The sequence below is a fragment of the Amphiprion ocellaris genome, chromosome 4 (genome assembly GCF_022539595.1).
Source record: "Amphiprion ocellaris isolate individual 3 ecotype Okinawa chromosome 4, ASM2253959v1, whole genome shotgun sequence".
Lineage (NCBI taxonomy): Eukaryota > Metazoa > Chordata > Actinopteri > Pomacentridae > Amphiprion > Amphiprion ocellaris.
This window is the reverse complement of record NC_072769.1, coordinates 35,836,112-35,861,261: the sequence shown is the minus strand read 5'-3', so window position 1 is coordinate 35,861,261 and position 25,150 is coordinate 35,836,112. Positions and strand designations below refer to the sequence as shown.

At 38.9% G+C, this 25,150-nt stretch overlaps 1 protein-coding gene across 1 annotated transcript in view; it reads right to left on the bottom strand.

Moving 5' to 3' along the window:
• The window catches only part of sorcs3a (sortilin related VPS10 domain containing receptor 3a), a 314,018-nt gene that overhangs the window by 111,661 nt on the left and 177,207 nt on the right, over window positions 1–25,150 (bottom strand). Inside the window, exons 5-7 of the mRNA XM_055010019.1 lie at window positions 6,882–6,955; window positions 4,302–4,366; window positions 3,597–3,715 (exon numbers count right to left, since the gene is read on the bottom strand). Of these exons, the coding sequence (XP_054865994.1) occupies window positions 3,597–3,715; window positions 4,302–4,366; window positions 6,882–6,955 (258 nt within the window). The remainder of the gene's footprint in view (window positions 1–3,596; window positions 3,716–4,301; window positions 4,367–6,881; window positions 6,956–25,150) is intronic.

Sequence of the window (25,150 nt, the reverse complement as noted above, 5' to 3'; positions counted from 1 at the left end):
ACACTTCTCTGAGATTTTTCTAGGATATTTCAGGAGAATTAATTTGTATATTCATAATTTTGCTTCCCTTTTTTATTTGTAATGTTCTTTCTTTCTTGGTTCCCTTTTCTTTTTTTAAATATAAAAAATACAAATCCTTGAGTTTCTAAAATAATTGACTGTAAATGTTGATTTAAACCAATAAACTGTGACCAACCCATATGACTTTAACAATGAGACTTTGGGGGGAAAAAATGGCGATTGAAAGTGCACATCCATCCTGCTCTCGTTTTCTTTGTCCTCTTGATTTCCAAGGCGATGCTGCATACCCAAAGAGCTTATCTTTTCTTTTTTTTTTCTTCTCCCAGAGTTGCATTCAGAGGATGCAGCCCTCCTTAGGTGTCAAGGCACTTGGCTGTTTCAAAGTGGACTTTGGTAAATATCTCGTAGGACAATCAATAGTCTCATTATTCTTTGTCAGGAGAAATCTTTAAGTTGCCTAACTGAGCCTCATCTGCTGTGTAGGAAAAAAAAAAGTTGTCTTTAATGGTCTAGACCCTTTACAAACACCGTTAGCTTATGCATCGAGACAGCAGAGGACCGCTGGCTGCTGCTGGATTGTCATTAGCCTCGAGGCCACAGCTTCATAACCCACTTTTCCTCACTGTCAATAACGACATGACATTCATTAGAGGAAAACCTTGGAATCAAAACTTGTGGCTCTCCCGCTGAAGAGAAGCGATATCAGCATTAATGTTATATGACAGAGCTGATTCTTTTACTGATCCTGTAAGTGGCTCAGCACAGACAAAACAAGCTCTGAGAGGAAATACAGCGGTCTTAGCAGTTGAGCAGTGCAGAAACAGTCCCACCTGCAATCGAGGTGAAGGAGCAGGAGATCGATGGCCAGGTAACCAGAGGCGGTCTGAACTTTAAGAGGAATTGGTATGATTGATTTTTTTTCTTCCCCCATCTCTTTCAGGTTCTTCCGTCTGTGACGCATACGTGTTAAAACGTGGAGGTGCTTGAACTGAAGGGGAGGTTTAGGCTGAGTGCTTGTGAGTTTACTTGAAAGACTTAGAAGAGGTCAAACGGGATTGAAGGATCTTTGGAAAACAACTCTATTTCTTTGTCTAATGTGCTGCCAAGGTCGGTGAGATGGTTCCTATTGCCTGCAGGTGGCTCAGGTAAGTAGATTTCTGGAAAAATCCCTGTTCTCAGCTCAATAAAACATTTAGAGGGATTGAACAGCTGCAAGGAAAACCGCTGAAAATGATCATGAGAGGTGGAATTTAGTCTGAATCTTCCCCCTTTATAAATTATTAGCTGGTGCAGAACACTCGGTCACACAAAAGTGCATTTGTAAAGTACATGTAGCACAGCAGGGAGGCTCAGTTTCTCAGACTGTGTGATGCTTGGTGGACTGTGGAAGAGGTGAACGGGGTCGAAATGTGGAGGATTTTATAAATGGCACGTACTAGTTCACTGTAGTAGAGTCAGGGAAGGCTTTTGGAAGACATGGGTCATCCACTCACCAGAGAAACAGACTGAAGCTGCACAAGTTGTGAAAATAGTGAATGTGAAGTAGTCGGCGGTGGTGCGAGAAGCAGTTGCAGTGTTTGACATGTGCCGGCCTCATAGACACCTCTGCAACAAGATTTATCTGAAGAGGTGCAACCAGAAAAACCGAACAAGACCCTATTTCCTCATGAATACAGGAGCTGCAAACAGACATGAAGCTTCACAGTAGTTTTGTTGGACGCAAATTTGAATAAAATTGGTGTTGCCGCGGACAAGCCGTGTAATTATCCCGACTTTTCCAGTCGACTTTTAAAGCGCATGAAACCTCATTTGCACAATGTCAAAGTAAATAATATTCACACTGTGGAGGAAATTAGGATACAAGCCATAAATTGCATCTGTGTTACTTTAGGATTCAGAACATTTCCATTTCAGATTTTTCTGTCACACAAATCATGATTAATATGACACAACAGTCAGTGGCCCAGAAGAATACTAAAACTAATCTGGATTCACAGGAAAACAAAGCAAAAATGTTCAGTTGAGGTTAAAGCAAAAAGGATTTTTACACTGGTGTTTTAGTCAAGTAAAATGAAACACCTGAATTCAGCCAAGTTTTCATGTGAATCTTCAATCAAAACAGATATGTATCATGTGTTTCACATAGAAAAAACCCATCTGAGAATTGATGACTGACTCTATGTATGATATGACTTTCAGCTTGTTTAAGCTTGTTTTGGTTAGATCTCATTGGTCTCGTCACTTTTTCATTGATGAAACTATATACCAATTTTTCCGGCAGACAGGCTCTGGAAAAGCATAATCTACCTGATCAACAGGTGACAACAGAACACCAATGAAAGCATATAGGCTTGTATATAATCTTCAACATGATATTTATAAAAAAAAATTAAATTAAAAAAATCACCTGTATATAATGTTTTTTTCTGCAATTTTTGTACTGTGTTTCTTTTTTCTATCTATTCCTGCACTGTCTATACTTTTTCTTTGGAGCTGCTGTAACGGTGAACTTTCCCCACTGTGGGATCAATAAAGTTTATCCTTCTATTCTATTGTGAGATCAGTTCAGAGGGTTAATTACAATCATCAAGTCATGGAAACTCAGGGTTACCACCAGAAAAACAGCTATTCACTGTGCACTGTTGCATAGTGTTGTTCATTGTTATCCTGCATATATCATTCTCTCTCCCCTCAAAATATTTTCAGATTCCATCAAAAAATGTATAGGTTTAATTATTTAAATTAACCCTCTGATAGCCAATCAGTTTCTGAACATTTTTTTTTTTATGGAGTCATTTTTGGAGGTTTAAGTCAACACCAAAGGAAACTAATTTGCAGAAAAATGAAAAAATATCTTTCTTTTTCTGTTTCTACTCAACTTTGTTATCCCGAAGCAGTTTCTGGGCACTTTTCCTCATCTTTTCTCTATAGTTTTCTTTATTTTGTGCAAATTTTTTACTGCAATATAAACTCCTACACTTTTATAGGAACAGAACAACTATGAAGGAGACAGAACTCAGGAATGTCTTCTGTGCAGAATGGCGCAGTTAGAATGCTATAAACCACAGAAAATGAAAAAAAAAAACTTCAAAGACTTTAGGAAAGGTGAAAATCCAAAGAGTTTAAAAATAAATAAATAAAGCTTCAGGCTGTAATTAATGGTATGATTTTGATGATTTTAAAAGGAAAATATGCATTTTAAACCTGCCAGAAGTTTTGGGGTTCAATTGGTTAAATGGAAACTAAACTAACAACATCTTCTGAGTCTCCTTTAACCTGTTTGCCGACATTTTAGCCTAAACCACTAGAAGGCGGTTCTAACTTGTGCATTTGTAAGGTCTTTATTCCCCTTAGTGTACAAAAGCTGCTCACAGTACAGCTTAACAAATTAACATGCAACACAATGAGCCATTAAACTTAATAGTCATAAAACCCAATACAATCCACAACCTGCATTTGACAACAAACACACGACTTACCGTGGCTCCTAAATCAATGCAGGATGTATTTTACACATTTTTCTATTTGCATCCATAATCCGTCACGCTGTAGGTAGTGACTGTGCAGAGGCCTACCTGTATGAATATGTAGTCGTCCTGCACCACCAAAGAGCTGATGTCAACGTATCCATGGAAAGGGTAGTTCCTGTTAGCTTCTGTGCACATCTGAGCTCTGCACGTGACATACTGCACATCTGCCACAAGAACACATAGAAAAGCACTCTTTTTCTTGTCATATAGCATGTAGCGCTGCAGCAAACCCAAATAAATAAACCGAAGGCTTCTTTATATGCTAAACGTTTCCCTCTCAATTAGATCAAATGATATTCCTTGCTCAAACTGTGAAGGGTTGCACTCCTGCAGTCTGACATTTTCTCTAGCTAATTTGCTTCTCTTTGTAGCACCTGATTTGTGCTTATTGTGCAGATGCCACAAACAAGCGTCTCTGCCTGTCAATCACACTGCAGTGATAAAAAAAAGAAAAAAGTTTTTTAAAAAAAAAAGCTTGTATCTTGCAGTGAAGCTCCTGTGACTGGTGCAAACAGATTCACCTGTGTCACCTATGGAAAACCTTGGCGGTGCTGCCATTCAGAGTTATGGTGCTGACATTCAGACAGTGAAAAGGGAACAGAAGAAAGGCCATATTCATCAGAAATCTGGTTTATTGATGCAGCGAGCCGGTGCCGTTTCCCTGGGGAAACCTGGGTGTTTTCTGCAGGAGGAATTCTCTCCTCCAGAGAACTGTTCATTACTGGGTTTTGTGTTGGTGAAGACACTTACTTCCATCCGGTGTATGAGCCTCCATGTGTACCAAATCCGGCTCCTTGTCAAGGCCGGCAACAGACCTGCGAGAAAAGAATGACAGAGGTGTATTGACAGTTAATGGAAAGGGGATATGAAGGGAAAAAATGAAGAAAAAAAGATCCAAGAGTTGTCAGTTCAAAGGGAGATGATGAAAAGAAATGAAGGGACAAAGATCGAGTCGAGGCCTGCTGCTTTTAAACAGGTTCCTTTATAACCCTGCGAGTTCTCAAGGCTATTTTCAGGGTAATGTCATTACTTTTACTTTTAAACTCTTGTCTCAGTCATTGTAAGAACCAGCCATGCTGTATCTTGTTTTTGTCAAAACAGTCTCAGCTATCTAGATCTTCCATGATGAGATATGATAATAATTGCAGATTGTTTATTTAAGCTTTTATATCAAGGGGAGGCAAAAAAGTTTCGTATTGTGAAATGGTGATTTTTTTTTTTTTTTTTTTAAATTTATACATGTATCTCGTCAGAAAATTATGTCAGAAGAGATTTTTTTAAAATTTATGTGTAGAGGAGATTTTGTGGAATCTGGAAACCTCAGAATCATGATGGTGGGAAACTGCATGACTTAGAAATTGTGGAAAATGTGAGCTCAGTGCTGAATGTAAATAAATATAATTTATCAAAGACAGTACTTGCAGAGGTGGAAAACCAGGCTAAGGTTTGAACCAAACCCCCAAACAAGGGACTAAAATGGCCTCAATGCTAAAGTGTGGGATCACACAATTTTGAATCACTGCAATAAAAAGCAGATCTACTATTTTACATAACAGATATCATTGTGTTTATTTTTCATGGAAAGTAGGATGTAATGTCAGAGCTATGCAGATCTTTGCTGTAATATCTATTTCATTTGATGTGTAGTCGACCTACTGTATATTGTAAAAATACAATGATTTTCTGAGTCATTCAACCTAGAAGCACAAGAGTGAAAACGACAAAGGAAATAGTAAAGATATTAGTTTGCAGAAGTATGCATATTGATATATCTATAAATAACTGAATACATTACATTTCTATCAAAATGTAAATGCAGAGCAGTTGTAGAGAAATGAATCATGATATTTTTACAGACCCAAAATAAGTAATATTTTATGACCTTTATCCAGGTTGTTTTCTCCTGACGACATCCTTGCTTGTGTTGTATCTACTCTCAGATGTACGTCGCTTTGAATAAAAGTGTCTGCTAAATGAAAATGCAGAACTGGAACAATTGTAACACGTAAAAGTGTAACAAAAAGTGCTATTTTCCCAATTCTAACCAGAAGGCAAGTGAAAACCTCAAGTAAACAACAACAGAAACAAGCAGACGCAAGAACACTTATAATAATATAAAACATTATGACATACATTAAACACTAAATAATATAATAATGTGAAACAGTATATGTGTTTTGGGGCAAAAGATAAGTAATAATACGTAAAATTTTATCCTACATTGTTTAAAACTTTACTTTATTTTCATTTTGTTTTATTTTCTGCCTTTATGGTATAGTGGCAAGTCTGAAGTAAACCAATAAATAACTAAATAAGTTATGTAACTGCAATTTAGTTGCACAGGAATATTCTAAATGCCACTTTAAACTGAGCACATCCCTGCATCCTTTCCAGCAAAGTGCAACAATGCAGACACAAACAGAGCCTCCTCATCTGGGACTGATGGTGCAGGGCCACCACACTCTCTGACTGTCTGCATATCTCTGAGCGTTATCTGGCTTTCTTGCTCATTTCACTGCTGTTGGATTAGACCGGACGGTCGCAGCTCTCCCATTGTGCCGGCATTTCATATCCCTTGGAGGCTGATGAAGCCATTGTCTAAATGCAGCCAACTGGAGCCCTGCCTGGCCGTCACTACAGGCCCAATCCAGTGTCCTTGAAGGGGGCGTTGGCGGTGAAGGGCAAAGCCAGCGATGGATTGTTATTTTGGATTAGACCACAGCGGCGCGGAAGCAGCTCCAGATTTATGCAAGTTAAGGGGTGGGTGTAGCCAAAGGCAATCCCGGGCAAACCCTCAGTCACCTCAGAGAGGAGCAGCGAGCTGGAATAGATCCGGGGCTACGTTTGTGATGAGTGTGCACTTTCAGACACACTAGGTGCACTGCAGGGGGAGTGAGCAGCAGACGTGACTGGATGGGAAGCGACAGCAACGTCCCGGATCCATTATTAGTCATCGCTCCTGCATGATTCTGCATCCGCATGTATGCATCTGCAGAAATCCCGACTCCTTTTCCCATCCTACTGCAGATAATAATTTAGTATTTATGTGCAACATGTCTGATATGAGCAGGACGCGTGCGTGAAATGAAGTGGAATGCCCTCGGACGCTCACAGGAGATTAATCCCTGCCTGGTCATATCAAAGGGCTGGAAAAATGTGCAGAGTTTCAGCAGCATCACCAGTCAGTCACACACCTTGTTCTGAGCCATCAATATCACTTGCTCAGTCGCGGTGAACACGAGCGACACTTTCTGCATTCCTGAGCAAAGCAAAACTTGGGCGAGAAGGGGGGAGGGATGGAACGGGATGAGGAAAAAGCCAGTGACTCACCAGTAGAATCTGTTCGGCGTGACGCGTTCGTGGATGAGCTGCCATTTCCTGCCAAAGTCCACGGAGCTGTAGAGCTGCGAGAAGAGAGAGGAAAACAGGCTGTTAGCAAAGATAAATGCATGTTACTGCTCTTGTCCAGCCTATAATTAGAGCAGCTGATTTAAAAGCTGAGACGTGGCTGCTTAATTCCAGGGTGGAGGTTAGTCTGAGGCCATGAGGCATCATCTACAGAGAGGCTGACACTGCACTGAATCGTTATCATCATTACTGACTGGCCATTGGAGCTAACGTTTTAGCCCAGATATAACATTCGGAGGAAGCACTTAACTGGAGCAATACTGCACAGATCCCAGAGCCGGACGCTAGGACTGAACTGTTGTGCTGTAATGCACCATGGGAGTTTGGGGTGCTGGGGTTGTAACTGTTGTTATTGTGGCTCATATTAGAGGTCAGAGGAGAATGGGCAGACTGGTTCGAGGTGACAGAAAGGCAACAGTAACTCAAATAACCACTGGTTACAACAAAGGAATGTAGAATACCATCTCTGAACGCACAACACGTCCAACCTTGGAGAAGATGGGCTACAGCAGCAGAAGACCACACCCAGTGCCACTCCTGTCAGCTAAGAACAGGAAACTGAGGCTACAATTCACACAGGCTCACCAAAACTAGACAATAGAAGATTGGAAAAACATTGTCTGGTCTGATGAGTTTCCACTTCAGCTGCAACATTCAGATGGTCAGAATTTGGTGTAAACAACATGAAAACATGAATTCATCCTGCCTTGCATCAACGGTTCAGGCTGCTGGTGGTGATGTAATGTTGTGGGGGGTATTTTCTTTGCACACTCTGGGCCCCTTAGTACCAACGAGCATTGTTTAAACACCACAGCAAACCTGAGTATTGTCGCTAACCATGTCCATCCCTTCATGACCACAGTGGACCATCTTCTGATGCTACTTTCAGCAGGATAATGCTCCATGTCACAAAGCTCAAATCATCTCAAACTGGTTTCTTGAACATGACAATAAGTTCACTGTACTCCATTGACCTCCACAGTCACCAAATCTCCATCCAGTAGAACCTCTGGGATGTGGTGGAACGGGAGATTGGCATCATGGATGTGCAGCCGACAAATCTGCAGAAACTGTGTGATGTTATCATGTCAATATGGACCAAAATCTTGGAGAAATGTATCCAATACCTTGTTGAAAGTATGCCACCAAGAATTAAGGCAGTTCTGAAGGGAAAAGGGGGTCCAAGGTGTACCTAATTAAGTGACCAGTGAGTGTATTATCACATCTGTAATTTTTACACTTTGCAAAGTCATCCTGCGGGCCATATGTTTGACATATGAGTTTAGTTGAGTCTTATGTTATCATTACCGTGAGTGTGAAGTGTGGTGTGTTTGATGTCTTCCTACCATGGTTCCTATGTTGGGTGGTTTTAGTGCCAAAATAAAAGCATCTGCTTGGGACAGTGTACATAAAATACAAAAACTCTTTCCAAGCATCATTCTCCCAGACAACTCACTACAATACATTAAAACTAAAAATATATATGACATTAATGTGGCCACTTTCAGCCTGATCAGCAGAGAATTAGATAGATTCAGTTGCCTACTGCTACATTTCTGCAGCAGCCAGTCACAGGGCTGATCCTGCACAGGGATGATGTATAGCTCAGCTGAAGTGTAGGTGTGCAGTTTTCAGCCTGTGGCCCAATTTTAATGCACTAATTACATTTTTCTGGGGCTCGGGCAAACAATTAATAACCCTGCTGCGTTTCCCAACACTGTATTGATTGATGCTGTGGAAGCAGCTCCCTTACATCTCGCTGCTCTGTTATTTCCGTGCAGTCGGTGGCCCCGGTAGAGCGCTATGCTAATGTTCCTACTTGTTGCCTTTTATCACAGCAAATCTGACACTTACTCTGATAAAAGGATGCACATTTGTCACCTGCTGCAAATTTATTTGTCAGCATCGTGAGGGGAAACTCTATCTGTGTCAGCAGGTGTGCTTTTCCCATTTAAATATCACACCCAAAGCTGCACAGTGAAGGCAGACTGCACCGATGATCTGCCTCTAATTTAAAGCTGGCGTGATTCTTTGGATTCCACATATGGATGTCAAACTCCATCGCGGGTTTGTTCCATCATTTCATCAGCACTTGAAGCCCATGTGTCTGCGGCGGTTGACGCTGATGAGCAAAGACAGGAGACGAAAGCATTCGTCTTAGTGTCCCATGTGAGGTTAAGGCTCGGATCAAGTCTTAGCTGGGAGCAAACGTTTGTCTGAATCTTTATGAAGTTGCGCAGAGTTGAACACACGGCGCCCGCCGGCACATATTCTACGGAAAATTTGATTTCTGATTCCTCCAGTGCAGTGCGTTAAGATTCCCTCTGGAGCCTCTGGGCGGCTGGAACGAGGCGACAGGCAGCGTCCCTCATCGCTTCGGACAGTGACATATGACGCCGGCGGCTGGGCTCAGTCTCTCCTCTCGCCATTCATCAGTTCAATGACATCTTAAATTTTAAACCTTCTGGGCTGTCACAAAGTAAGCTTCATAGTTTCCCACTCACTTCAATAAATCAAAAAGGCGGCCGGCCAGCTGCCACCAACGGAGTCTGAGTCGAGGCAGCCAACAGAGGACGGGAACTTAAATGGGGATTGAGGAATTGCAGAGAGCGTGTTCGTTAAACTAATCTATTCATGCTGATTGCTGGATGTAGAAAACATTCAAACTGCCTTTATTTGTGCAACAGGTTGCAGGGAATTGAAGACATTTAGCTGAAGGGGCTTTAAAATTCAGAATGTGGGAGACTAAGTAATTTGTGCGAACCATAAAAAGAAATATTCATTGGTAGTCTTTGCTCCAAAACAAAAGTAAACAAAAACAAAAATTTTAAATTGCAATGTATAAATGATTCCTGAAATGTAAAGTATCCTGAAATATTTACAACTTTTGTAAATGTGTATAAGCAAAAAAAAAAAAAAAAAACCCAAATCAAAGAAACTCGCATGAAGAAAATCAAATGAACCAATTGCTTTCTTTTATGTAAGAAGAAAATAGTGACAGTTGTACTGGATCAAGGAATCAGATTTTCAAATTTCCAGCAGTCCTACTTTCAGGCTAAATTGATGACCTGCATGTATTTGCATAATTCTACATTATATGCTCCTTATCAGTAAAACTGACATTATTCATCTAAAATCTTATGTTTCTGAGTCAATTTAGCTGCTGCACCACAGTGTTTTATGCAAACAGCACACATAAGTTACGCATCCAAGCTTATTATCAACCGTCATGTTCTTGGTTTGCTTCCTCTTTTCTTTCTCTAACTCTGGAAATAATCACAAAGTTCGAAACTTTAGAAGTATTTTAAAAGTTCTGATATGTAAGAAGAAATAGTTCTGATCCTCTCCATAACTTCTTTGTACAAATGTCAGATTTCTCAAAGTTTCTTTCTTCAACTGAAGCACTCAGCTGGATTTTATCAACTCATCAGAGGTTTGTACGACTAAATCAACCTGCAGATATTGTTCACCTGTTGGAAATATGGCTGTATCTCCAGCTTCCAGAGAATATTGGTCATTAGCAGTGTGATGGTGTCTGATAGCTTTTCTGAGCAAAGACGATCTTCCTCAGCATCACAGTGCACTAAACAACCTGGATCAGTTGAATCCAAAGTACCAAAAGTGAGCAAACCACCAGAAGATCAACACATCAAAGTGACGGTGGCAGACTGACATGCAGGTTCACTGCAGACACAAAATTTACTGAGTAAAGAAAAACAAGACTCTAATCAGCAAATGTCCAAAGAAGACTGTCTGGTGTGTAGAAGAGCTTTTATGAAATAGTTCTTAGGAGGTGAAACGTTTAAAAGGGCTGGAAAAAAAAGCACCATTTCACTGTAGATGATGGACAACAGTCTTATTTACTGATGAATCCCAGTTAGAGGTGAGTGGCAGTAACTGTAGGGTGAATGTAAGGAGACCAATGATGCCACGTTGGATCACAACTATACAGAAATGTGTTGCTGAAACACTGAGACGTGACAAGAAGGGAAACAAGTTGATCAAGTCTCAACAAACTGCTGGAGTCCATGCAACTGCTGCCTTTAAAGCGATATTTGCAGCCGTATATGAGACATATTACAGCGTGATTAATATGTTTTCGACAGTTGGTAGTAACCAACCACCGCTGGAGCTCGAGCACAAAACAAAAACAAGGTTTGAAAAGGCCACGTTGCAACATGAGTAAGAGTCCTTATCTCAGGAATAATTCATGTAAATCCAGATACAGGGAAACACACTCACACACTGTTTACACACGAAGTGTATCAAAGCCAGAAAGAATAGTTTAGATCTGATTTAAGGTCTGTGAGGGCTATGTCTCACAAGAAATTCATTCCAGGCAGCGTGCTTTTATCACATTTAGCCATCAAGGCATTTAAAGTGTGCTGCAGGCATACAGGCATAATAAGCAGGTTTTGTTTCACTGGTTTTAGCTCAGGAGTTATGCAGGGATATTGGATTTCAACATATACACAGAGGGAACACTGTAAATCTTAAGGTTTATGTGTTGGTCTATATTTGTTTTCCTTTTTGTAGCCTTAACTTGTGCTTTACAGGAAACAAATCGACACAGAGAAGTGAGGTAAATCCAGCACAGATGGAAGTTAAATGAGAAATGAATTGATTCAAACTGGGGTCTCTCACAGGAGGGCTTACATAAAAGCACTGAAAGATGGATTTCATGAAGCTTTTTCATAACCGTTTCTTCTTTTCCTCCTTTTTCTTTCAGAGGTGTGCAGGAAATACTCAGAGAAAGTGTAGACTATTGCATTTGCTGTTGCTATCCAGCTACTTAAAGGCGGGTGTAAGTGCACTTTTTGCTCAAGATGAAATATGAATCAGAATAAAAGATAGATGACCGCTCTACTGTGGCTGTCTATGCTGGAAATCAATTAGAAAAACAGTAGTGGTGCGGAGACGAGTCCCCTGTGGACAGAAGGACATGAGTTTTCAGTGTTCCAGAGAAGCTTAAAATAAAAAATGTGTTGCACCACCAGGAGTCCTGTGTTGACTGTGTTTTAACACAAACAACATCCTGTTCTGATGCTATTCTTGAAGATATTCTGACCACTTTCCAACTAAACATTATTTGTGCTTCATTCTGCAATAACACTAAGACATTATTGGCTTTTTTTTGGAGCATTAGAAACTAAAAGTGGTTGAAAATGTCTGCAATCGTCTCCCTATATCTTCTGCTTCCCCTAGCAACAGATACAATCAGACTCCAGTCTGTTGGGAGGGATGTGACTGGGTCTGAATTAGGGTTTTAGGTTTACTTCTGTCACATTTTTCCTCACTGTAGGCTAATTTTTCACTGCAATAGAAAATCCCACACTTCTATGAAAACAGAACAACCATGAAGAAGAAAAGAGAATTCAAGAACGTTTATGTGCAGTATAAAAGAGTAAAAATGCCATAAATCCTAAAAATGGGAAAAAAGGAATTAATTAAATCCCAAAAGAAAGAAAGAAAGAAAAGGTATAAAGTTGAATTTATTCAACCTGGAATCAACATGTACAACATTTTATTCACAGGTGTTGACATTACATAATAAAGACACATTATTACTGAGATTGTTTTTAACTTGTCTCGTCTCTGCTGTGTTTTCAGCCAAAAATTTTGAATTTTCATTGCAGTTTCACACTGTTTCATTTTAGCAAATTTTCAAATGAGACATGTAAAATAAAGTGACTTTGATACCCGCTGAAAAATACAGAATCCAACAATGCTTTCTGTTTTTACAGTCTCTGGTTGATAAATGGTGTAATTTTGACTTTTTTTTTTAACTGACAACATGCTTTTCAATCCTACCTGCAGGTTTTTGGGGATTCAGAAGGTTTAGCATGTATTTAACATCATTTTCACCCATACTACATAAACATGTAACACAATTGCTTGATTCAAGCAGAGCTTAACACCCTCACTTCATCTTTCAAGGTGTTGTATTTTTATTCTTGTTATTATTATTTCAATAATTTGATTTTGCTTTATCTTTTAGTCACCATGTTTTCTGTGGTTCAACTCCCACTGCTTTTAAATGTGATTTATAAATAAACTTCACTTTGACAGACAGCAAAATACTGAATTGGTCCCAATAATTTGGAAAAAAAGAAAACTGAAAATGACAAATATGTCAGTTGCAAAAGATTGGTGAGGGCACAATGGAACAAAATATACTCTCACCAAGAAACAAGCTAATATGAACGAGATGTAAGCACTATGCAACAAAAATTGAACAAACTGGCACTTCAGTCTGACTATCGGTTTATGTGAGCCATGGTTTAATATATTGTCCTTTATGCAGAGACAGACACAAACTAGACATAAAATGACAACGATATAAAGTACTGTGCATGACAAGACTAGAATTAGAGCTCTGGGGATGATAATATCTTTGTTCAAGGTTCCTTAAAATAAAACCAGTGGCACAAAACACCCTTAAGTCTTCTCCTTAAAGTTTCCTTAAAACGCTCACTAAAATATTTAAGATTTTTCTGCTTATCTTAGTCTTATACTTATGGAATCCCTTAAAGTTGCATGCAAGGCATTTGCGACATGAGAAAGGACAAAATTTAAGGTACTTCTGACTCTGTCTTAAGCGCAACATGTCTGAATTCGTAGCACTGAATAAAGAACATGAGAACATGTCCCACAATTCTTAGTTTCGTTCAACATTTGTTGATTTGTTTGTTGTTATTTGTAATTTAAATTCACATTAAAGCTTGGGCTTTCTTTCATTGATTCCATCATCTTTTCCTTTTTTCCCACTATCTGTAGACCGATTTTATGAGACATGTATCTCAAGTGCAAACAAATAAAGTCTCTATGAAACTGTACAGATTTTTGGCTATAAATTTTATGTCAATGCAGTAAACATAATTTGGATCCTGTAGCAGGTTTCAGTATGTGGATGCACAAACCTAGACTATTAAGGCGTAATTTCTCCCTTATTTAAGGCATAAGTAACCTTAAAAATGTAACCCTAATTTCTCCTTTACCTAAGGGATAATTTAAACTTACTTAAAACATAAAGTGCTCTGAGCAACCAGCTCCTGAAATCTGCTGCAGGATCCAAATCATGTTGAAGCCTTCTCCAAAACGTACAGTGTGCAAAATGACTCAACAGGACACTTTGATTAGCTTGTGATAAAAGAAATGAAATAACCATAAGAAAAAAGGTGGCAAGACTGCAATTCTGCTGCATAAAAGACAATTTCGACAATCCTTCCCAACTTCTGGTGCAGTTTCGTCACAGTTTTCACCCTGAACATATTTGCTACGACGCCTTGCAGGAGCAGAAAGTCAAGCAGAGGCTTTTTGCCTTGTTTCATTTTGCAAACTTCCCTCTGCAGCAACATCCTGCCACCCAGACAAACCTTCTACATTAACATCAAAGCACAAACAGCTCCACCAACACATAAAAGTTATGAGAAAAAAGGATCAAGACTTTGGAATTATGGAAATGATAACTGCTGCATTATAGGGCCCTGTGTCCCGCACAATTACTATAAGTCACTTTTATAACTCCTAATTAAGACTCCTATAAATTCTTGATGCATCTGTGTACAGTGCTCTAAATCAAACGGCTTCTGCTGGCATCGCCTGGGCTTGTCCCGTATGGAGGGGAGGAAGAGGTCTGGTTTTATACCCAACAATTTATGAAGCCTGCAAAGCACACAGCAGTAGGGATGATCCTATGTGGGGGACATAGAGGAGGCAATGCAAATCAACCGTCTGGATTGTTCGGAGTGAGAGGCCATTAAGACAGAAGTGTTCAGTGTCAAAAAAAATCAGTACCAACAGCTTCCTAGCTGTCTTTTCAGATTTTTTTTATATATATATATATATATATATATATATATATATATATATATATATATATATATATATATAAAAGCATGTGTTTTTCTAAACCATAATCCTCTGATTGGTTGACTAACTACAAACTGGATAGCACTCTGGACCCTAAATGCTGCCAGGGGGTTTGGAAAAAGTCACAATTACACCATTTGTCAGCAAAAATGACTTTAAAAACAGAAAGAATAGTCAGATTTTCAACTTTCCAACGTTCCTTGAACCAATCATCCATAATTTGCAGTATGGTTGGAAAAATTTAAAAACGTCTGAGCTTAGAATTGTGATATTTCCTAAAAATTTGTTTATTCTGCATTTAATTAATGTTTTCCCAAAAATCAAGCATTTGCACCACATCCTGCAGAAAACAAAAAATTCTTCACTCTTTGGTGCAACCAAGAGGCTGTGATTGCCTCAGCTGTAGGGGGAGCTGGAGTCCGTCCCAGCTGACTTAGGGTGAAGACAGGGGACACCTTGGACAGGTCACCAGTCTATTGCAGGGCTACACATAGAGACAAACCATCACACTCACAGACAATTTAGAATTACCAATTAACCTGAGCATGTTTTTGGACTTTCTGAAACCAGAAAAAACAAACAAAAAACCCCCCAAACTGTTAAGCACTTAATAACTCAGCTGTGATAAACAGGCACATAACAAAAATTCAGGAATTTCTCGGCTGAACTGCAGGCAGTGTTTACATAAAGCAGAGGGGTATGGGAACAAATTCAAATTTTAAGTAGTAAAATATCTACAGTATATAGAGTCCCTTTTTTCCAGTATTGGTAACACCTGTGGACACTTGGAAAATCGTTGTAGATGTTAATTCAATTTTTGGAAAATTAATCATCAAAGCAATTAATTATTCCCATTTTTAGGATTTATGGCATTTGAACTGTTTTATACATCGCAGAAGACATTTCTGAGTTCTCTCCCCTTCTTCATGGTTGTTCAGTTTCTATAGAGGTGCAGGACTTTGTATTGGAGTGAAAAATGTTCCCACAGTGAGGATAAAGGTGATAGCAGCAGAAAACAAAACAAAGAAAACAAGGGTAAACTAATTTGATAATGATTTTTCAAGCTAAATCCCAGTAATTCTTCAGTGATATCTGAGGTGCTGTTACTTTCTGCTTTCCTTTGATTTATTTCCAGCCAAAGTGAAATATTTAGGACTGCTGGCATGTCAAAACACAACATTTAAAGATGTCACCTTGGAAAAATAGAGGACAAATTTTCAGGGCTGATTTTTGCCATTTCAAAGACAAGCATTTAGTCATTTAATCAGGAAAATAATCAGCAGATTCATCAGTGGTCAAGAACATTGTTAGTTGCAGCCCTAATCAGGAGCAATCAGAAGAAGTAGCACAAGAATAAAAAACAACACAAGACTCAGAAGTTGTACCTGCAGCTCAGTACTAGTGTTAGCGAGTTGGTAGGAGGCCAGTGAGGGATCATTCCTGCGGCTGTTTCAGTTGTTGGAAGAAAAACGACTTTCCCATTGTAGTGTTTGTAGATGAGTCAACTGAGTGGATCAAGTCCTTTGTAAATTGCTGCAGAGGACTCATCAGGTGTAGTCAATCATAATCACTCAAGTAGTTCAGAGGACATGCCGTCAAGAAATTTGGATTAACACAGCTTTCTACATCACCAAAACCGATGATTCAAGTTGCTGCGTGTACATTTTTAACTCAGCAGAGTTCCAAAAGATATTTAATAAATCTATAAAAGAACTAATATGGGGGTTTGGTTTTTTTTGTTTGTTTGTTTTTTGTTTGTGACAAAGACGCATGGGTTTTCAATGATTCCATCATAGAAAATTTGGAGTTACAGAAATCATTGGAAACTCGAGCCTGTCCTGATACACACAATCTTTATATTGTATAAGTACTTTTGTTCATGGCTGTAATAGAGAATAAGCTATCCCACTGTTTTCATAAACACTTGTACATAGGATTTTTCTATTTTCTATTTGCACACATTTCTTTAAAAAAAAAAAAAAAAAAACGATCTGATTTTGTGAATACAATGACAGGATTGCTGCTTAATTTCATTGTACACAGTGCAATGATAATGAAATATTATCATCAAATGAGGGCTTATTGTGAATTAAATGTGCATCTAGCAGATTCAAGAACTAATCTCAAACACAATTTCAACCAAGACTTTCTATGTGGCTCTAACCTAAACTGTGTTTTCCTGCACAACCTCTGTTTGGTGTTTAACAACCTGTTGTAACAAATTAAAATATTATCCTGCATGATTATCAGTGTGTCACACACTAATATGTGCCCTGTCAGCTTTAACAATTAGACTCCCTCTGGCTTTGTGTTCACTTTCACTCTGCTCCACCTCCTCCAGCTTCCTCCACTGATTCCTTGTTATGGCACTGTGTCGCCTCGAAGCTACATAACAAATGGCTGCGCACCTGCCTGGCAGTCACACAGGTAAAGCGTTTCCTTTCACCTGACAGTGAGTCGTGTACTTCTGCTCTTTCAGCTGACCAAGCACTGAAGCAGCATGTGCTTGGGAAAAACAGGGCACCTACATCCCTCACAGCGCTTCATTAAGAATTCCCTCACTGCTTTCAGTTTTGCCATGTACAGTGCAGTTTGACATGTGCACAAACCAGCAGCGCAGCATGTAATGCAAAGCAGCCAGCTCCAACCTGAGCCTCCAGGCAGTCAATTTTCTCCAATAATTATGCTGTGAACCGCTGAGCACATATGCATGAAGAGGAGCCCTATTATCTCCATTGTGCGAGCGAGTGCACTGTCTGTATTGTCCTGATCATGTGTTTCAAATTAAAGTCCATTAAAAGCACCCTGGGAGGGCGGTCCGGCTGCAGCCCGGTGGAGCGAAGTGAAGCTGTCGCAGCTCAGGACCAGGCAGCTGAGCACTAAAGATACCTGCCATCTGGAGAGTCATTGGGTTGAGAAATGCACTGCAGCAGCAGAGAAGCCTTTTTGGCTCGAGATCAGCTCCACCTTTCAGTCGAGGGCAGCAGTGGATCTGTTCAAACAGACACACTGATAGATCTGTTGGAAGAGTGCTGGTATGTGAAAAGAATTAAGTGCACTCTTTCTGATGCAACGTGACCACACATCATCTTCTTTTTTGATTAAAGAGACAAAACAGGCAAATTGTTATTGCATATATGAGTTCTCTGAGTCGATTTTTTCAGTTTGTTGGTTGATATGATCACTTCTGAGTACATTTTCACTGGTTGGACAATCTCCATCAGCAGTCTACCAGGATTAATCCATTGTTTCAAAGCTGCAGGATGAACACGCTGCCTGTGACGTTTTTACAACTTTCAAATGGCCCAACATAATGCAGACTGGTGGGTAGAGACCAAAAACTAAGTTAAAAGAGGGTGAAAATAGATGGAAATTCATCAAATGGCAACTGTTTGCCAAATTAAAGGTGATGTCATGTCTGCAAAGTGGACAAAAATACTGATATAGCGATGCCAAGAAACAGAAAATAATGTAAAGATTAATTACTGCTGCTTTTGCAAGATGAGCTAAGTCATAAAATGATCTTTTCAGTTGTTGAATTTGATCAAACACACTGTTAGTATTTGTTTAGGCCTGTGGTGTCCAAGCCAACTGTTGGGCAATATGACCTCATTCAAATTCTCATTGGTCCTGCATCTCTGATTGGTTGAAGATTAGACAGATTTTAATCCACTGTGATTTTATTCGATTAGCTGCAGCCCCAGCAAATGTTTGATTTATGTTGACCTTTTATTTATACCAGTCAGGAGCTGTTAAGTACCTTCATATACATAGATGTTTTGTGTAGAACTAATCCCATATTCACTTTTATGTTCTATAATGAAGTAACATCACCCTTCAAAGCACATGGATCAAAAGCCAGCCGAGTGAATTATTTTGTTTAAAATCTTTGCATGCTATGCACAGTGTTCTCAATATTTCATGATTTCTTCAAGTTTTTTCTACACTTGTTTTAATGTTGTTTTATTTTTGTATCACTTTTCCTTAAATAGAAAGTATGACTTGGAATATATTCTCTGCTAAATTGGATAAAAATCTTTCACCGATTTACGTATTTTTTATTAGGAACTAAGCCACATGCTCAACCCTCTGAACCCCGAAACCTACCAGCCGGTCTAAAAGGCATGTTACCTTTAAAAAAATTACCAAAATTACACCATTTATCAGAGTCAAAAACTGTAAAAACATGCAGGATGTTCAGATCTTCAACCAACTCTGACCCTCTGTTTATCCCTGAACTACTCAAAGCTTGTGATATTTCAGTAAAATCACTTTATTCTACAAGTGTAATTTAACAACTTGGCCCCAAAAAGCATTTGTTTTAACTAGATTCTGTGGGGGGGGAAAGAAGAAGACATTTTTCAGAGTTAGAAAATGTAGTCACAACTCATCTGTGACAAGTCTTTTTACAGGTCCCATATAAAAAACTGCCCAGAATAAATAACTTACCATAACCAAATTCTGTAAAAATGGTAAAAAATTATGCACTCTTCGACACGACGGAGAAGCCATGACTGACTCAGCAGAGCAGAGAGGAGACAAGTATGGAAATAAATTAAAAATCTAAGTAATAAAAGAGTTGCTGATTTTTTCAAGACCTGGTAACAGCCACTTGGGAAAATGCCGTACATCCTTAGTCCAGGTTTTTTTTTGTTTCTTTTTGATTTTTGAATGACTAATAATAATATATCTCCCCCTGCTTTTACTGTTTCCATAGAGGTGCAGGAAATAATCGCGGTAAAAATTTAGCCCACAGTGAGAAAAAATGCGACAGGAGCTGAAAAAACAGAGAAACTGTTTGGAGTTCAGAGAGTTAAATGCTAATTACAGTAGAAAACAACATTTTTCCCAGTGCTCTTGAAGTACGTTTATTAATACAAGCTGTCTGCAGTGTATCTCTGCTGGTGGGCTTTTGTGGTTTATCTCTAAAGACATTTGTTTCTCCCTTTATCTAAAGCTACAGTGACAGTAAATTTAAAAATCAATAATTTGTGATTGGAAAAACGATGTTTTTTGCAGTTTCAGTTAGACCGCAAGAGGAATGAAAGTGTCCCTGCTTGAAACTAACTCTGATCACGCTGTGATGAAAATGACTGTTTCACCAGCAAACGGGTTTACGCTGTGAGACGCTATAGCTTCCCCTTAGAGTCTGTAGATGTCACATACCACGGGTTTAAGTAAGGAATCATATTTAGTCGGTGAAAAAGGTGTCAGCTGAGGATTACAATGACGGAGGATCCAGAGAGGCGACGCACTCGCTCCTTCCTATTAAATAAGGTTTGACTTAAAGAGCTTATCTAAAGAGCTCTCTTCAGTAGCAGAATCTATAGCAACAGACAACAATATCACCCATATTAGCAATGGTACAAAATGGAAAAATGCAAATTCTTTTTATGGAGTCGATGCAAATGAAAAGAAAGAATAAAAACAGTAATCCTGAATAATGTTGTCTCCCTCGCTCTCTGAATACTTTATTGAGTCTGATGTCCCCATTGCATATCTGAAAACGTTTAGCCAGGACACGATTCAGCTAGAAATAATTAACAGCATAAATTTGCATCATTAGGATGGATTAAGTCAAACAATGTTTGCATATTGAAGGACTGAAGGGACTCTCGGAGAGGCAGTTATGCCGGTTCCTTTCTCATTTTAGGTGGGCTGCTGGTTCCTCAAGGGAGCAACACAGCGCAGAATATTCCAACTATGTCTGGGAAATGTGCAAAGCATTAACTTCTAGCTGAGTTTTGGTTGAGTGTTCGCATGTTTGTCTTCGCAGGGTCTATGTATAAGAGAGCAGTTTAATTCATCCCCTGAGCTGCCTCTTGCAGTCACAAACTAACCTGCAGATTTTCCTTGTCAGAACATTTCCCTGTTCTCATGCTCAGTGCATCTGTTTTTGTGTATCGCTGCACAGCACTTACACACAAAACAGGCCGATTCCATGTCCAATTTTAAAGGTAGAGCTGTTTTTATTCTTTTCGCGACATCACAGACACATTGCTCTGGGGTATAATACTGCTGTTGCACCACAAATGGCCCTCAACATGTGAACAACGACAGTATGTGCTGCACACCAAAACTCCTACAGTGGAATAATAAATCACACCTGCTGCAGCGGTTCTGTATGTACAAAGCGTTGGCGATGCAATGACACATCACCTGATTTAGGAAGAATTTTATTTTTATGGTTTACTAGAACATGCTTTCATGTTCAAAAAATACATTTTTACGCAATGAAACTATATAGATCCCTATGAACACCAGGTTTTGTTCTCCACATCACCATTTTGGAACCTTTTCTTGCCATACGTATAACACATCAGATTCTACTGATATTAGAGGCCTCATAAATGGCTGAGATGTTGATCAACAGCTGTATTTTGAGTAGGAAATATGGACACATCCATTTAATTTGTACTTTTCCCCCCAATTTTCAAGGGTCTATAATTAAAAATCTCTTCTGTGCTGGAGCCATTCAGTCCTTTAGATTTGCTGGAAACAATGTTGTTTGTGTCCTCACCAAATTTCTTGGCTGTGGAACACATGAGCACAATATTAAAAAAATATATCTATTTACAATCTTGTGACTAGATTTTCACAGAGGGTCTTTCTATAATCCGGGACTGCAACATTAAAGAGCCTGTATTCTGCTTTGAGGGGTTCTTTCCTTCAGTGTATTACCTAGCTGAGTTAGTGTGTGTCATTTCAGATTTAGATTCTGAGGGATTTGTTGTTGTATTTGGGAGCCAAAACAAAATTTTGTAAAATGTTTTGGCTGAATTTTGACTTAAAAAAAAAACAACTATTAGCCCTTGAAAATGGAAAAAAAAAGGGCAAAAGTTTAATATGAGGGTGGTAGTGGGGCTCCAGACTGTTCCTGTAGTATATATAGATGTATCCACGTTTTCTACTAAAATACAGTCGTTGGTCGACATTTCAACAACTTTTGCGGCCTCTAACATCAGTAGGATCTGCTGTGTGGCACATAAAACCAGAAAAAGTTTTTTAAAATGTTTTGACAAAATGGTGATGTGGATTCAATTGTAGGGCTCCATAACCTGATGTGTATAGACATTATATATTTCCATTATGTAAAAAAAACTGTCAAACATATTCTAATGGACCCCAAAATATAATTCTAAAGCAGTAAATGTGCAGAATATGAACCCACAGTGAGGAAAAAATGTGACGGGAGAAAAGAAAAAACACCCCAAAACTACTTGAGGTCCAGAGAGTTAATTGGGGCGTCATGTCCTCAACAAAATTAACATTTTTGCTTCTCAAATGATCAGAAATAAAAGGAAAATGCACAGATTTAAAAAAAAATAATAAGGTGACAGATTCATTAGCTCAACTGTATGTGGATTGATCATGCTTACTGTGATGTGTAGTAACATTATAAGCTGAGATGTGCACATGCCAGACTATTGTCTAAAAATTAAGAATATGGGCCCTTTTTTTATTTGTTGCTTGTGTTCTTACTAGTAGGTCACCTTCATATTTCCAGTATCAGGAAATGTAAGACTCATTTTAGGAGAAATGTTTAAAAAAATGACCTTGTGATGGGCTGAATTTTGACATATTTGGATCAATGTAACAAACCGCTTTGTGCTTCCAGATGTGCAGCTGAACTCAAAGCTGTGTGAAGGTGAACAACATCCAGCAAAAAGACTCCATGAAGACTCGGGTTAACTTCTTTAGGGAACAAGTGGCAGCGACAACATTACCTCGACTGAAAATGACTCTGTCGGTTTAACTCAGTCATCACCATTAGTCAAGCGGAAGAGTAATTCAGCTCATCCCCATTACACGTAAGACAACAGTATGGCAGGGGGACGTCATTAGGTTCAGGAGGAGGGAAAGTGATGAAGAGCTTCTCTGAAATGAGATTGGATTTAAACAAGTGGCACCGCTGTCCTGAGGGCCTTACATGGATGCTCTCTGAGAGGAAAGGTGGAGGCTGCATAATGATGAGACACTTAGTTTCCCCACTGTGCAGATTTATGGGCTCCGAGGCCTGTTACGATCATTAGGGGGATTGTGAAGAGGAAAAAGGGAAATGGGGTTTGGACTATATGGGCTGGGGAGGAGGTGGAAATTGCACTGATTTTTTTCTTTTCTTTTTTTTTTTTTCTGGTAACGCAGCACTTTTGAACCATAAATCTTCTCCTCCCTATGTGCGCAATGACATTTTATAATGGAAGACTCCTATAATTTCACACTCCAATTAGTAAATTACCAATGTTGCCCTGGAATGCAAGTACTTATTAAACAAACAGGTTACAACCTGCGAGAACCTGGTTAGCTGGGCAAAAGAATAAGGTTAATAAAAGCTGTATTGAATAAGTGTTTACAGCATTTGACTCAAACTATTCTACTTTTTAAAAAACAAAATCCATGTATTTAATTAGTTAAAAATATAATCATGTTATATTCGTCATTATTTTCTGTGTTTACAGTTTTTGAAGGGTACAGTATTCCATCATTATTGACATATTTTTTACTATACTTGACAATATTTTTTAGCTTTTTAAAATGTTTTTAAAAATATTTTACAGTGTAAAAATAGTTTTGTCATCTCAGGTCGCATTAAACAAACAGATCACAACTTGAGAGAACCTGGTTAGCTGGAAAAAAGAATAAGTTTTCAATAAAAACTGTGGCTTTTGTTTGATCACACAACCCTAAATAAAGTACAACACAACAGCAGCGGAGGAAAAAAAGGAGATATAAAAGGAAAAATATCTCTTGAAACTACAGTCTAATGACTGTTTTCATTTTGCATAATGACTGCAAGTAGAGCAGAAGAAATTTGAGTCAATAGTTATAATTTCGCTGGCAAGAGCTACACCAACATCAGCAAAAATTCCCTGAATGAACATGAGTCATTAGTGTTTGGAACATGCTGAATAATTCATACTGCAACTTAAATCAACACAAACATTTGCTTTTATGTTACCTGAAAGTGGATCCACTACAGAAAATCTGCGGCCCTGATCACTCCCAGTCCTGCAGGATTAAATGTTCAGTTTTCTACTTTTAAATATAATAAATACATTATAAATACAAATGACGAAGGTCTGAATCACAGTTTTATCCACAGATATAACTATACTCATGTGATCATACACAATTATAAGAACAACAATAATAACAGTAATAATAATTGACAACACTTTTGTAATAATTTATTAGTATTTGGGAAAAAAAGTATTAGACCACCCCTATTTTCTTCAATTTCTTGTTCAGTTCAATGCCTGGTACCACTAAAGATATATTACCTGAAGAATACAATGAATACGACACAAAATGCAGCTGATTACATAATACTTTATGTCCTATTTGACATGTTTAAGCTTAATTGTATTCTCAGGATATATAAGAGGCCATTTCATGTCATAAGCAGCACTGCACATGTAAAGGCCTAGAGTGGTTTCCTGCTGACATTCAAGCCGTAGCACAACTCAGAAGCTGTCAGCTCAACAGACTAAACAGACTATCTTGCCCCTTGTTACGTTCCTTGGTGTGTTTGTGTGCAGGTGGGGTTGGTTGTATTTTTGTTGCTGTTCTCTCCCTCTTTTTAATTTTTTTAGCAGACTGGTTACACCTGGTGGGAGTGGCCACGTACACCTGCAGCTACCTCGCAATCAGAGACGGTTACAAGTCAAGCCAACCTGATCTCATCTTGGCCAGTAGACCAGATCAGCTGCTAGGGTGCCGTATTGGTGTCTCGCGTTCTGCTACAATAAGAAGTGTGGTGCTTTGATTTTGGAGTGACTTTGTGTTAATAAGCTCGCCTTGTACTGAATCTTGGTTTTGTTTCTTTCTTGTAAAATAAATAATTTGTCCGCTACACCATCAGTTTCCCTGCCTCTTTACCCGGTTTTCTGCATAATTGTTATTGTTATATCGTGCCCTGTTGCTGGCTGTCGTTTCCACAGTGTGACAGACTCACTCGAGGGATGACGCTGACTCAAATAAATGTCATAATTGCCTGAAAACACACACCTTGACTGGAAGAAAGGCTCATAAAAGACCTAACATCCGTCCTGCTGCAGGAACAAAAGCAGCGGATGATGCAAACTGTCACATCAACCCTCCAGCAGAACAGAAATCTGACAGTGTTTTCCCACTTTACCTGCGATAACAGCGAACAGGAGCGATTCTAAGGAGTGATTCTAACCTGGCCTCGGCTACAGGACAACGAGGGAATACACAACTGATAAACAAGCCAACAACCACCTCGAATGATGTCTATTCATCTGCTGCAATGGAGGATGTCAGCGAAGCTTCTATAGCAGATAGAAATGAGTTATTTA